We start from the raw sequence: 14,079 nt of genomic DNA, 5'->3' as shown, positions 1-14,079 counted from the left end.
ATATACTTCACACTAGAAAACAAAGTATGTTCAGGGTTTGGAATGATGTTTGGAACGATCCAGAAAAGTTTGGAATGTAGACCTTAGCAAAAACTCGAGGATGGGATTTAGTGCCACTAATTCAGAGCAGTTAAATTCCAGGACTGGCAGTGCCAGACATGGGTGTATAATTTTAAAACATTTAAAAACTTTTAAGAAGATCTAGCTTTGTGAGTTTACTAGTCAATTACTAGACTAATTTTGTTTATCCTGTTAGGAAGGACCAAATCTCCCAAATAGGACAGTGAGCATTAAAATGTTTATTATAGCATTATTGAAAATGACGAAGAGAAATAAAAATAAATATGCAATGCTTGGAAAGTTATTAGGATATTGAATTTTTTCTTGTTTTGTTTGTTTTGTTTTTAAGATTAACGTAACCCTTCTATTTGTATTGGATTGGCCAAAAAGTTCGTTCGGGTTTCCTGTAACGACATATGGAAAAACCTGAACAAACTTTTTGGCCAACCCAATACATAATTCTGTGGCTTAGCAGTTTGGGCTAGGCTCACCTGATTTTGCCTGAGCTTATTAATATGGCAGCAGTAAGGCTCTTCAGGGACTGGATGGTCTAAGAGAGCTTTTCTCATATTCCTGGTGTTTGGTACCATCCTGGCTTCCCTCTGGGGCTTTTTCCCCCTCACATGGTTTCTTGTTCTCAAGGAAACAGTCTTTGAGGTGTGATAGTGTAATCTTGCAAATCTCTTCAGGTCTTGGCTCAGAAGTCTCACAATGTCACATCTACAGCATTTTGTTGGTCACAGTTAGTCACAGGACCAGCTAAAGTCCAGTGGTGGAGAAATAGACTAGGATCTTTAAAAAAAAAAAAATTGAAATATAATTTACATACCAGATTTCACGCTTTTAATAAGTGTATAATTGTGTGTGTTTTAGTATATTCATAAAGTTGTACAACCATCACCCACTAATTTTAGAACATTTTCATCAGCCCATATAGAAACTTTGTACCCATTAGCAGTTACTTCCGCATGACCCCCCCCCCCCCACTTTGGCGAACACTAGTCTACTTTCTGTCCCTATGGATTTGTTTATTCTGGACATTTCCTATAAATGGAATCCTACAATATGTGGCCTTTTATGACTGACTTCTTTCACTTGGGATAATGTTTTCAAGGTTCATCTATATTGTAGCATTTAGCACTATTTCATTCCTTCTTATGGCAGAATAATATTCCGTTGTATGACTGTGCTGTATTTTGTTTACCTGTTTGTCATTGATAGACATTGGGTTCTCACTATTTTTTGTCTGTTTTGAATAATGCTGCTGTGAACATTTGTGCACAAGTTTTGTTTTAGGTATAATGACACATAACATGATACTAGTTTCAGGTGTATGACATAATGATTCAATATTTGTATGTATTGCAAAATGATCACCACAGTAAGTCTACTTTCACATCCGTCACCATATGTAGTTACAAATTTTTTTTCTTGTGATGAGAACTTCTGAGATTTACTCTTCTTAGCAGCTTTCAAATGTGTACTACAATATTTTTTTTTTTTTTTCGGTACGCGGGCCTCTCACCACTGTGGCCTCTCCCGTTGCAGAGCACAGGCTCCAGACACGCAGGCCCAGTGGCCACGGCTCACGGGCCCAGCTGCTCCGCGGCATGTGGGATCCTCCCTGACTGGGGCACGAACCCGCGTCCCCCGCATCGGCAGGTGGACTCTCAACCACTGCGCCACCAGGGAAGCCCATACTACAATAATATTAACTGTAGTCACCATGCTGTACATTACACCTCTGTGACTTTTTAATTTTTTAAATTTATTATTTATTTTTGGCTGCATTGGGTCTTCATTGCTGCACGTGGGCTTTTCTCTAGTTGCGGAGAGCAGGGGCTACTCTTTGTTGTGGTGCATGGGCTTCTCATTGCGGTAGCTTCTCTTGTTGTAGAGTACAGACACTAGGCACGCGTGCTTCAGTAATTGTGGCATGCATGCTCAGTAGTTGTGGCTTGTGGGCTCTAGAGCACAGGCTCAGTAGTTGTGGCTCATGGGCTTAGTTACTCCGGGGCATGTGGGATCTTCCCAGACCAGGGCTCGAACCTGTGTCTCCTGCATTGGCGGGTGGATTCTTAACCACTGTGCCACCAGGGAAGTCCCCCTAATTTATTTTTATAACTGGAAATTTGTACCTTTTGACCCCCTTCACCCATTTTGATCCCTCTCCTCCCCATCCCTCTGCCTGGCAATCACCAATCTGTTCTCTGTATCTGTGAGCTTGGGGGGGGGGTTGTTGGGTTTTTTGGGTTTTGGGGGGTTTGTTTTTTGATTCCACGTGTAAGTGAGATCATAATGTATTTATTTGTCTTTGTCTGACTTATTTCACTAAGCGTAATGCTCTCAAGGTATCCATGTTGTCACAGATGGCAAGATTTCATTCTCTTGTATGGCTAAATGATATTCTATTGTGTCTATATACCACATTTTCTTTATCAGTTCATCCATTGTTGGACATTTAGATTGTTTCCATGTCTTGGCTGTTGTAGATAATGCTGAAGTGAACATGGGGGTACATATATCATTTTGAATTAGTGTTTTTGTTTTCTTTGGATAGATACCAAGAAGTGGAATTGCTGGAAAATATGATAATTCTATTTTTAATTTTTTGAGGAATCCCATGCTGTTTTCCGTAGTGGCTGCACCAATTTACATTCCCACCAACAATGTACAAGGGTTTCCTTTCTCCACATCCTCAACAACACTTATTTGTTGTCTTTTTGATAATAACCATTCTAACAGGGATGGGGTGATGTCTTATTGTGGTTTTGACTTGCATTTTTCTAGTGATTAGTGATGTTGAGCATCTTTTCATGTACCTGTTGGCCATCTCTGTGTCTTTGGGAAAATGTCTATTCAGATCCTCTGCTCATTTTTTAAAAAATTAGTTTATTTATTTATTTATTTTGGCTGCATCTTCGTTTTGGCTGTGTCTTCGTTGCTGAGTGCAGGCTTTCTCTAGATGTGGTGAGCAGGGGCTACTTTTCGCTGTGGTGCTGGGGCTTCTCATTGCAGTGGCTTCTCTTGGTGTGGAGCATCGGCTCAGTTGTGGCTTACGGGCTCTAGAGTGCAGGCTCAGTAGTTGTGGCACAGGGGCTTAGTTGCTCCATGGCATGTAGGTTCTTCCCAGACCAAGGATCAAACCCACGTCCCCTGCATTGGCAGGTGGATTCTTAACCACTGTGCCACTAGGGAAGTCCCTCTGTTCATTTTTAATCAGAATTTTTTTGTTTTTTTTTTTTTTTTGCTATTGAGTTGTGTGAGTTCTTTATATATACTTTGCATATTAACCCCACATCAGATATATGATTTGCAAATATTTTCTCCCATAGGTTGCCTTTTGTTTTGTTAATGGTTTCGTTTGATGTGCAGAAGCTTTTTAGTTTGATGTAGTCCCATTTGTTTAGTTTTGCTTTTGTACCTTTGCTTTTGGTGTCAAATCCAAAAGATCATCACCAAGACTGGTGTCAAGGAATTTGCTACCTATGTTTTCTTTTAGAAGTTTTATGGTTTCAGGTCTTATGTTCAAGTCTTTAACTCATTTTGAGTTAATTTTTGTAAGATAGTTGTCTAATTTCATTCTTTTGCATGTGGCTGTCCAGTTTTCCTAACACCATTTATTGAAGAGACTGTTCTTTCCCCACATATATTTTGACTCCTCTGTCATAAACTAATTGACCAACTATGCGTGGGTTTATTTCTGAGCTTTCTGTTTTGTTCCGTTGATCTGTGTGGTCTGTTTTTATGCCAATACCATACTGTTTGGATTACTAGCTTTGTAATGTAATTTGAAATCAGAAAGCATGATGCCTCCAGCTTTGTTCTTATTTCTCAAGACTGCTTTGGCTATGTGGGGTCTTTTATGGTTCCATACAAATTTTAGGATTCTTGGCTCTATTTCTGTGAAAAATGTCATTGGAATTTTGATAGGGATTGCACTGAATCTGTACTACTTTGAGTAGTGTGGACATTTTATTTATTTATTTATTTTTATTTATTTTGGCTGCCCTGCATCTTAGTTTTGGCATGCAGGATCTTCATTGTGACGTGTGGACTTCTTAGTTGTGGCATGCAAACTCTTAATTGTGGCATACATGTGGGATCTAGTTCCCCGACCAGGGATCGAACCTGGGCCCCCTGCATTGGGAGTGTGGAGTCTTACCCACTGGACCACCAGGGAAGTCTCAGTGTGGACATTTTAACAATAGCATTGTAACAGTCTGTGAGCACAGAATATCTTTTCATTTATTTGTGTCTTATTCAGTTTCTTTCATCAGTGTTTCAGTGTAGGTCTTTCACCTCTATAGTTAAATTTATTCTTAGGTATTTTATTCTTTTTGATGTGATTTTAAACAGGATTCTTTCCCCCTAATTTCTCTTTTTTGGTAGTTTGTTATTAGTGTATAGAAACTCAACAGATTTTTGTATGTTGATTTTTCTATCCTGCAACTTCACTTAATTCATTTGTTATTTTTTGGTGGAGTCTTTAGTGTTTTTCTGTATATAATATCATGTCATCTGCAAATAGTGAGAGTTTTATTCCTTTCTTTCCAATTTGGGTGCATTTTATTTCTTTTTCTTGCCTAATTGCTCTGGACAAGATTTCAAGTACTGCTTTGAATAGGAGTGGTGAGCGTAGGCATCCATGTCTTATTTCCAGATCTTAGAAGAAAAGATTTCAGCTTTTCACCATTGAATATGATGTTAGCTGTGAGCTTGTCATATATGGCCATTATTACATTGGGGTGCATTCCCTCTATACGTTTTTGAGAGTTCTTAATCATAAATAGATATTGCATTTTGTCAAATCCTTTTTCTGCATCTATTGAGATGATTGTATGAGTTTTAGTCATTCTGTTAATGTGGTGTATCACACTGATTAATTAGTGAATGTTGACCCATCCTTGCATCCCTGGAGTAAATCCCACTTGATCGTGGTGTATGATCCTTTTAATGTGCTGTAGAATTTGGCTTGCTAGTATTTTTTTTTTCAGAATTTTTACATCTGCATTTATTAGGGATTCTGGCTTGTAATTTTCTTTTTTTGTGGCATCTTTGTCTGATTTTGGTATCAGGGTAATACTAACCTTATAAAATGAGTTTGGAAGTGTTCCCTGGTTTTTGGAAGAGTTTAAGAAGGATTGGTATTAGTTCTGGTTTAAATGTTTGGTAAGATTCACCAGTAAAGCCATCTGATCCTGGACTTTCATTTGTTGGGAATTTTTTGATTATGAATTCAGTCTTGATAACTTACCAGTAATCTACCAGATTTTTTTTCCCTCACCATTGAGCTTTTTTGATTATATGTTTCCAGGAATTTATCCATTTCTTATAGGTTGTCAGATTTGTTGGTGTTTAATTGTTTGTAATAGTCTCTCATGATCCTTTGTATATCTGTGGTATCAGTTGTAACGTCTCCTCTTTCATCTTTGATTTTAGTTATTTGTGTCCCCTTCTTGGTGAGTGTGCACAAGTTTTTTGTGGTTTTTTTTTTTTTTTGGTACACAGATGTTTATAGCAGCATTATTCATTATAGCCAAAGGTGGAAATGACCCAAATGTTCATCAGTGGACAAACAGATAAAAAAAGTGTGGTATGTCCATAAAATGGAATAGTATTCAGCAGTAAAACAGAATAAAGTACTGACATATACTACAACTTGGACAAGCCCTGAAAAACTATGCCATATAAAAGGAGTCAGTCATCAAAGTCTACATATTATATAATCTCATTCATATGAAAGTCCAGAATAGGCAAATACATAGACACAGAAAACAGATTAGTGGTTGCTTAGGGCTGGGCGGGGAGCGGGGGAACTAGGAAGGGAGGAAGGTAGGAAGGTAATAGCTAAAGGATATAGGGGGTTTTTAATTGAAGTATAATCGACATATAACATTTTATTGGTTTCAGGTGTACAACATGATTCGATATATGTATATATTGTGAAATGTTCATTACAGTAAGGCTATGTGAACAAGTTTTAATTTCTCTTTGATATATATATATATATATATGTTTTAATTTCTTTTGGGTATAATATAGGTTATACAGTAAATAAAATATTTTAAATTTATGGCATGAATGTGTTCCATTATTCTTTAAAGCTCCTGTATTTATTTAAAATTGGTATGATTCTTTGTTTTCAGCGAGTACTGAGCCATCAAGATGATACAGCTTTGCTAAAAGCTTATATTGTTGAATGGCGAAAATTCTTCACACAGTGTGATATTTTACCGAAGCCTTTCTGTCAACTAGAGATTACTTTAATGGGTAAACAGGGCAGCAATAAAAAATCAAATGTAGAAGACAGTATTGTTCGAAAGGTAAGTTAGTTTTCCCATTTTTCCCTAATGTTCTTCAGAAATAGGGTGAGTTGAAGACTTTTGAAAGAAATTTACACTGAAATGAGTTTTTCTACTTCCCATATAAGTTCCTTTTCAGCTTTTGCCAGGTTTTATTGAATAATATTAGTTTTCTTTCGTCTTTTTTTAGCTTCAGTTCTCTTTCATCTTTTATGTGGTCTTAAGCTGTAAATCTGTGTCTTCAAACATTACCTCATTTGCTTTTCCTTTTCTCCTTTTCCTAGTTTTATCTTCATAATTTTATTTCATTATTCTTTCTCTGTACTTTTACCTTTCTATAAATTCAATTTTTTTCTGTTCAAAAAGTCTTTCCTTATTAGGTTACCTTCTGGTATCTTTGTGTTTAATTGTGGCTAAACTGCTGTCATCTTTATCATTTTTTTACTTAATTCTAGTTATTATAAACTCAGAACGTACCATGTTTATTTTCATATTTTGCCTAGTTTCTAGTTAAAAGCTCTGTGCCCAGTAACAACTCATGAATTAATGGAAAGAACTCAGCTCTGAAATTGAAGAGTCCCAGGTTTCCCTTTCAATTCTTCGGTCAATAATGTCCTAAGCTTGCTGTCCTCATTTTTCATATTTATAAGTACACACACACACACACACACACACACACACAGACACACACACACATTTCTACTTGTGAGAATCAAATGGAACCACAGATTTGAATAGTAAAAAATGCCATTTGAACTTTGAACAACTCACTGCTTGCTGTGATGGTTCTAGCAATCAGCTCAGGCATTTCAATAGTGTCTTGGACCTTGTTGCCCCTTCCCAGCCTTAAAATTTGTACTAATGCTGACAGCATACTCATGAATACGTATATGCCATTTTCATCATTTAAACAGAACATCCATAGGGTGGATTTGTATATTCTTTTCTTTTTGAGATTCATTATCAAACATATTTTCATTTGGTACTTTTCACATTTATCATGTATTTGTACAAACATTCATATGACCATCCCAAACACATATCAGTATCTCTGAAATACAGCCTTGGAACTATAGGGAAGGTGACATTTTCCATGTATTACCATATTAATTTTTACAACAACCACTTGAAATTTGTACTGTTATTTTCACTATTTTACAGAAGAGAAAGCAGGCAAATAAGTAACAGCTGGAATTCAAATCCAGTTGTGTTTGATTCTGAAACACTTGTTCTTTTGTCAGTATTTACCACATGATAGTTACCAAATTTAAATATACTGCTTTCCTGTGACTTCCTTGGTGGCGCAGTACTTACAAATCCACCTGCCAGTGCAGGGGACATTGGTTGATCCCTGGTCCGGGAAAATCCCACCTGCCGCAGAGCAGCTAAGCCCTTGCACCACGACTACTGAGACTGCACTCTAGAGCCCACAAGCCATAGCTACTGAGTCTGTGTCCCACAACTACTGAAGCCCGTGCACCCTAGAACTCACGTGCCGCAACTGCTGAGCCCATGCACCGCAACTACTGAAGCCCTTGTGCTCTAGGGCCTGAGTGCCGCAACTACTGAGCCCACATACTGCAACTACTGAAGCCCAGTGCGCCCAGCCTGTGCTCCGCAACAAGAGAAGCCACCACGATGAGAAGCCCACACACCGCAATGAAGAGTAACATCCGCTCACCACAACTAGAGAAAGCCTGCGCGTGGCAACGAAGACCCAAAGCAGCCAAAAATAAAAATAAATAAATAAATATGTTGCTTTCCTGTAGTATTCAAGTGAATGTAGGTCTAAGAATTTTATTTCCTTTTTTAGCATTTGTACTTAAAATTTTTTGTGTGTATTTATGGTACTTGGTATATTAATAATTGAAATGATGGCATATTTTCTTCTTTTTTTCCTAGCTCATGCTTGATACATGGAATGAGTCAATCTTTTCAAATATAAAAAACAGACTTCAAGATAGTGCAATGAAGCTGGTACATGCTGAAAGATTAGGAGAAGCTTTTGATTCTCAGCTTGTCATTGGAGTAAGAGAATCCTATGGTATGTTCTGAACCTTTATGATCAAATTTCTTTTTCATGGAAATTAAGACAATTATAGAATAGTAGTCTCAAAGTTATGTTTATTAGAATATAGTCACATCTACTTTTAGTGCCACATGAAATTAAGAGTATATAAAAGATATTCTGTTTTAATGAAAGCTACAAAAGTTTATATTCGTGTGGTTAATATTTATTTTCTCCATTTCACTCATTTCTTGGCTAGTGAATCTTTAGCAACCTATATTAGAGAAATGTAGATTCGAGTCTCTAGCTTATGAAAGGTAACTGGTTTTGCACTTATATTTTTAGGACATCAGTTTATTCCATGTATACGTTCTGGAATTTCTAAACTTTTTAGTGTCTGATAGTGATACTCTCATTTTTCGTTCAATCAAATGTACTGTTTCCTCTGACCAGAATACTTTTCTTCCTCTTTTATTTGCTAACTCATCCTCATTCTCTGTTTCCTCGTGGAGGCCTTTCCTAATTCCCAGAGTAGGTTAGGTGCTTCATAGTACCTGTGCTTCTCTGTCGTAATACTTCAGTGTATTTAACTGTGTTCTTGACACTATATCTTTACTGAACATAGAATGCCTGATGCAAAATAGTTGTCGACAAGAAAGTTTTATATAAATGAACCTTTATTTATCTTTGACTTGCTTTCTCCATTGCCATTGTGTTTCTTTAGGTATCAAGTCTAGATTTCCATTAGCCATGTCCCTGAAATTTATTTCTTTTTATTTCAACTGCCACCAGTTAAGACTTCTTTGAATTCTACTTCTAGACTTTTCAAACAGTCTTCTTATGGTGATGTTATTGCTATCATTTAGCCCTTATACTTTACAAGATTAATTTTTAAGTATAATTTTATTGGTGTTTTTATTACCCATTTAGTGGTAGGCCATGCTAAATTCAGGTTACTTAGCCAGAGATTTGAGGTTCTCCATAACCATTCCTAACTTACTATTCTACCTTACCTTCTATTAACCTTACAATCCACGCAGACAACCTCGTTGTTATACCTCGATTTGATCTTGTGTTGTTCTACTTCTGAATATTTACTTCCTTTACTAATCAGTGTAAATCCTACTTTGTTCCTAAAGGCTCAAACTCAAATCCCATCTTTTCTGTGAATGGTTTCTTGATCATCCAGTTTGAAGTCAGTCTCTTTCTTATTCAAAAATAAAATAGTTCATGTTATCTATACTATTTGTCACTTTACTACTCTATACTGTTATCTTTTTAAGTTTCTCATAAAGAAGGATTTTGTCTTTCATGGCTTTATGTTCTCTTGAGCATTGTCACAGTTCCTTGAACATGACTCCTCAATATTTGTTATTTCATTTATTGTACTCAAAATACTGATTTGAATCATAATTAGAGTAAAATTTTATTTTCTGTTTTTCAGTTAACCTTTGTTCTAATCCAGAGGATAAGCTTCAAATTTATAGGGACAATTTTGAGAAGGCATACTTGGATTCAACAGAGAGATTTTATAGAACACAGGCACCTTCGTATTTACAACAAAATGGTGTACAGAATTATATGAAATATGTAAGTGAGAACTTAGTATGTGTGGTAATTTGAGCTATTTTCTTGATTTTCTTAAAATGATTGCTATTTTGCTTCTGGACAGGCAGATGCTAAATTAAAAGAAGAAGAAAAACGAGCCCTACGTTATTTAGAAACAAGGCGAGAATGTAACTCTGTTGAAGCAGTAAGTAATTTTGTAATTGTTTATTCTTTGAGATTACTTGAAGTACAGTAGCCCAGGGGTGGTATATACATGAAACAAGTAACATTATTTATCCTTTCTCACTTCTGTGACCAATATTACTAATTGATTTTGGTACTCGTTCCCAGTACAACTTGAGAAGGCACGTTACTCAGAACTCATTGTTCTTCAGAGCTAATGTGCAAGATAAAATCTGTTTGCCATCCCTGCTCTAGACTTTTCTAACTTTAATGTACTTAATTTTTAATCAATCTCCTTCTATTATGTTTTGTGCCTACCTAAAGTTAACCATATTAGGGATTTTCAGGTATCAAGTAAAGTATGCTCCTGAGAGATACAGTTGATTCTCAGTATTGATGGTAATTACATTCTGTAAAATAGTGGCTGCGAATACTGAATGAATGAGCACCAAACCGTTACTACTAGGGGATATTTCTTCTTTTTATGTGAGGGTGTTTTCAAACTTTTCTTGTCATGAGATAAAATATTAATTACTTGATAAGAGAACATCAGTCTTTTAAATAGTTTTTATTTATTTTATGTTGTAAGTTCCTCATTAAAAGAAAGAAATGATCAGAGGTAGTAGCCATGCTACAGTGTCTATTCTGGTGTTTTCTTTTACATGGATGATGACCTTAGTGTGCTTTGTTAAGGAATTTAAGAATCAAGTTTGGATAGAGTCTTAGAAATTGCTCAAATATAGCAATAATATTTCTTCCAGTTCCTTTCAGTCTTTGGAGCCTACAAACTAGATTTAGATTCACAGTCAAAGAAGTAACATTCCAGTTTGCTTACAACCAGACATTTTTCAACTATGGATGGGATTTCTTTTTTCCTTACTTTTGATTTTTCTTTGGCTTCTTCCATCTTGAGTGATAGTCATGTTTATTTGTTCAGATATTGGACTGAGTTGGATCGTTTTTCCCTTTTTTGTTTGTTTTGCTTTTTATTATGTACAGTATATATCCTCTTTCATATAACTCTGATATTGGCCAGGGAAGGGGGCAGATTTAGTGGTTGCTTATAGAAGTTCTCTATAGAGATTTAAAGCCAGGCTTGAACTTCATTCAGAAGGTAGGGAGGCCATTGAATATTTTTTAAACAAATAATGCTATGCTCAAACTTAATCCGTCAGAAAAATTAATCTAGTGTCAGTATGAAAGATTAATTGGAGTGGGGGGGACTTCCCTGGTGGTCCAGTGGCTAAGACTCTGTGCTCGCAGTGCATGGGGCCTGGGTTCGATCCCTGGTCAGGGAACTAGGTCACGCATGCCACAACTGAAGATCCTGTGTGCTGCAACTAAGACCAGCACAGCCAAATAAATAAATTTTTAAAAATTGGAGTGGAGAATAGCTTGGAATAGGAAGTGGGAGGCTTTTGCAATAATTCAAGCAAGGTATTAGGAGTGCCAGGTAGGGTTATAGCAATGGGAATGGAAAGAAAGAGGGTAGAGACAGACTTCCCAGAGGTGGAACATTGTAATATGAATGGGGCTGATATTGGAGAGAACTGAGTTAACAGTGTTTCTAAGGTTTTGGCTTGGGAGAATTGTGCTGCTGCGGGAAGATCAGGTATAAGAATAAATCTTCGTTGTGAGGGAAAAAAGATGAGTTTAATTAGAGGGATTTGAATATTTTGAATTGATTGGTGGGCCTATACCTCCTGGATGGGGATGTTGTAAGTTTGTAAGATAGAGTTGTTCTTCTATTCTTGTACTCTATTTTATACATCTTAGTTGTATCATATTTATAGTAAACTTAAAGAAGTTCAACTATAGAGGTCCAACTAATACAGTGAATAAGAGAGAGCAAGAAAAAGAGAATGAGAAAGGTAGAGATAAATAAATACACATGAAAACTTGTATAGAACAGTTAAGTCTCCCTTTCTACTTTAAAATACACACACACATTTTGGGAAAAACTTGAAATAGAAGATGTGAATTTGTGCTTCCATGGATACCAAGTGTGAACATCTTACCAAGCTGAATGATTCTAGAGTTTAAAGATAAGTTTTTGTTTTGTTTCAACAAAGACCCTAAGTGCAATATAATGTGCTTGCAAAGAAATTGTGCCTTATTGGGGAAGTAAGAGGTCTGTTTGTATGGTTTGTTTTGATTTTCTGCTTATTTTTCTTAAATCAACTATTTTGATTGATACAGAAAAGTTACAAAAGTTACAAAAATCTCAAGTGTAAGTGAGTTATCACAAAGTGAACATACCTGTGAAATTACCAGAAAAAGAATTATCAGCAAGTAAGAAACATTCCATCATGCTCCCTCCACAGTATTATTACCATCTTTTTTTCCCAAAGGTTATCACTTTCCTATCTCTTAAGAACATAGATTAATATTAATCAGTGACCACTATATAGTCTGTACAGGAAAATTTGGTGCAGAGAAGACATTAAGCACGAAAAATATAGAATTAATTGTAACATTGGGAATTTAAGGTTTAATGCAGATACACTACTGTATTATATACCTTACTGAGCTAAGGCCATTATACTATATACATAATATTTGTTATATATTTGTTAATTTACAGTTTCTGTTTCCAAAGAGAAATGGTGTGTTAAAGTGAAGTATGTTGTAATGGAAGGAACAGTAAACCAAAAAATCACCAAGTCCGGGGTTCTAATTTAATATGCATAAAGTATGAACAGTATTATTTGAATAGTTACTAAGAAAAGTGACTTCCATAATTGAAAATTATTCGGAGCAGACTTACTGCCCTAAATTCTGTCTTACAGGAATTATCAGCCATTAGAACATGCTATGCTATATCTTAATGCTTTATTGATAATAGTTTTCATCTCTCCTTACCTATTAGGCTATTACTAGTGGAAGACAATTACCTATCAGCTCATATGGGGCTACACAGTGTTGCACACCAGAATTTAATATTAAAGTATGTACATTTTCGACATTTGTGTTTTCTCTGAAAATTAGGAAATTATTATGATTTATCACTTACCTTTTTTGAATGTTGTAAGTCTTGATCTTAATCTTCTAAACCTGATTACTTTTCAATATCCTAGGAAAACAAATTCCTGGACCAGTGTTCTGTATAATAGAGCAAGTCTCACCTAAGTAGTACCCAGTTGTGAGGCCAGGCCTAATACAGGCCAAATATACATTTCAAGTAACGTTCATATAGTGCTTAGCAGCTTACTGAATTCCCTTCCTTGTTTATAAGAGTTTTATTTTGTTCTTTTGGGTATTCTAAACATCTGATTATATCTTTGTAACATTAATATCTCTTATTTCCTTCAGTTGATTAAATCTGTTAATGATTTATTTTAGGAAAATGTTAATAATATTGGGGATCCTTGTCTTCTTTCAATGTTTGATAGGAGTGCTTCTAAATGGTGCTTCTAAAGCACCATTAAGCATGATGCTTCTTTCTAGCATGATGTATGCATTTTATGATGCTAAGAAAGTACTTATTTTTCTTTTATTAAGAATATTATCAGGAATTATCTACCTTAGCCCTAAAGCCATCTTATTTTATGGAGAATCATTAGAGGCATTTCCATGAAGATAATAAACAAGGCAAGGACACCCACTATTTCTACTTCTATTGAACAGCGCATTAGAAGTATTAGCCCATGCAGTTAAACTACAGAAATCAATTAGAGGCATAGAATGGGTAAGCCAAAAGGAAAACTGTCTCATTTTAGAGATGATATGATAGTACTTTGTCTGGAAAACTCCACAGTTGATGATAAAACTCAAACAGTAAAGTAATTCAGGGAAGTGGCAGGATATAAAATTAACATACAAATATCAGTCTTCATATACACAAATAATAAACAGAAGATATAAGGTTAGGGCAAACCTTACTTATAGTAGCAACAAAGAAAATTAAATACTTGGGAAAAGTCTAGTAAGAAATGTGTGAAACCTGTAAGAGGAAACGTTTTAGACACTCCAAAG

General features: G+C 35.7%; 1 protein-coding gene across 4 annotated transcripts in view; it reads left to right on the top strand.

Annotated features, from left to right (window-relative positions):
- Positions 1 to 14,079, top strand: part of CUL5 (cullin 5) — a 129,172-nt gene that overhangs the window by 35,876 nt on the left and 79,217 nt on the right. For 3 of the 4 annotated variants that reach the window (XM_073808254.1, XM_073808256.1, XM_004317105.4), the window contains exons 4-7: positions 6,210 to 6,386; positions 8,268 to 8,409; positions 9,818 to 9,963; positions 10,046 to 10,126. In XM_073808254.1, coding sequence (XP_073664355.1) covers positions 6,210 to 6,386; positions 8,268 to 8,409; positions 9,818 to 9,963; positions 10,046 to 10,126 — 546 coding nt within the window. Of the gene's footprint in view, positions 1 to 6,209; positions 6,387 to 8,267; positions 8,410 to 9,817; positions 9,964 to 10,045; positions 10,127 to 12,973; positions 13,052 to 14,079 lie in introns of all 4 variants that reach the window. The other variant, XM_073808255.1, reaches the window with a different exon arrangement.

Source organism: Tursiops truncatus, chromosome 8 (assembly GCF_011762595.2).
Source record: "Tursiops truncatus isolate mTurTru1 chromosome 8, mTurTru1.mat.Y, whole genome shotgun sequence".
Lineage (NCBI taxonomy): Eukaryota > Metazoa > Chordata > Mammalia > Artiodactyla > Delphinidae > Tursiops > Tursiops truncatus.
Note: the sequence above shows the minus strand (reverse complement) of the source record. Positions and strands in the feature narration are given on the sequence as shown.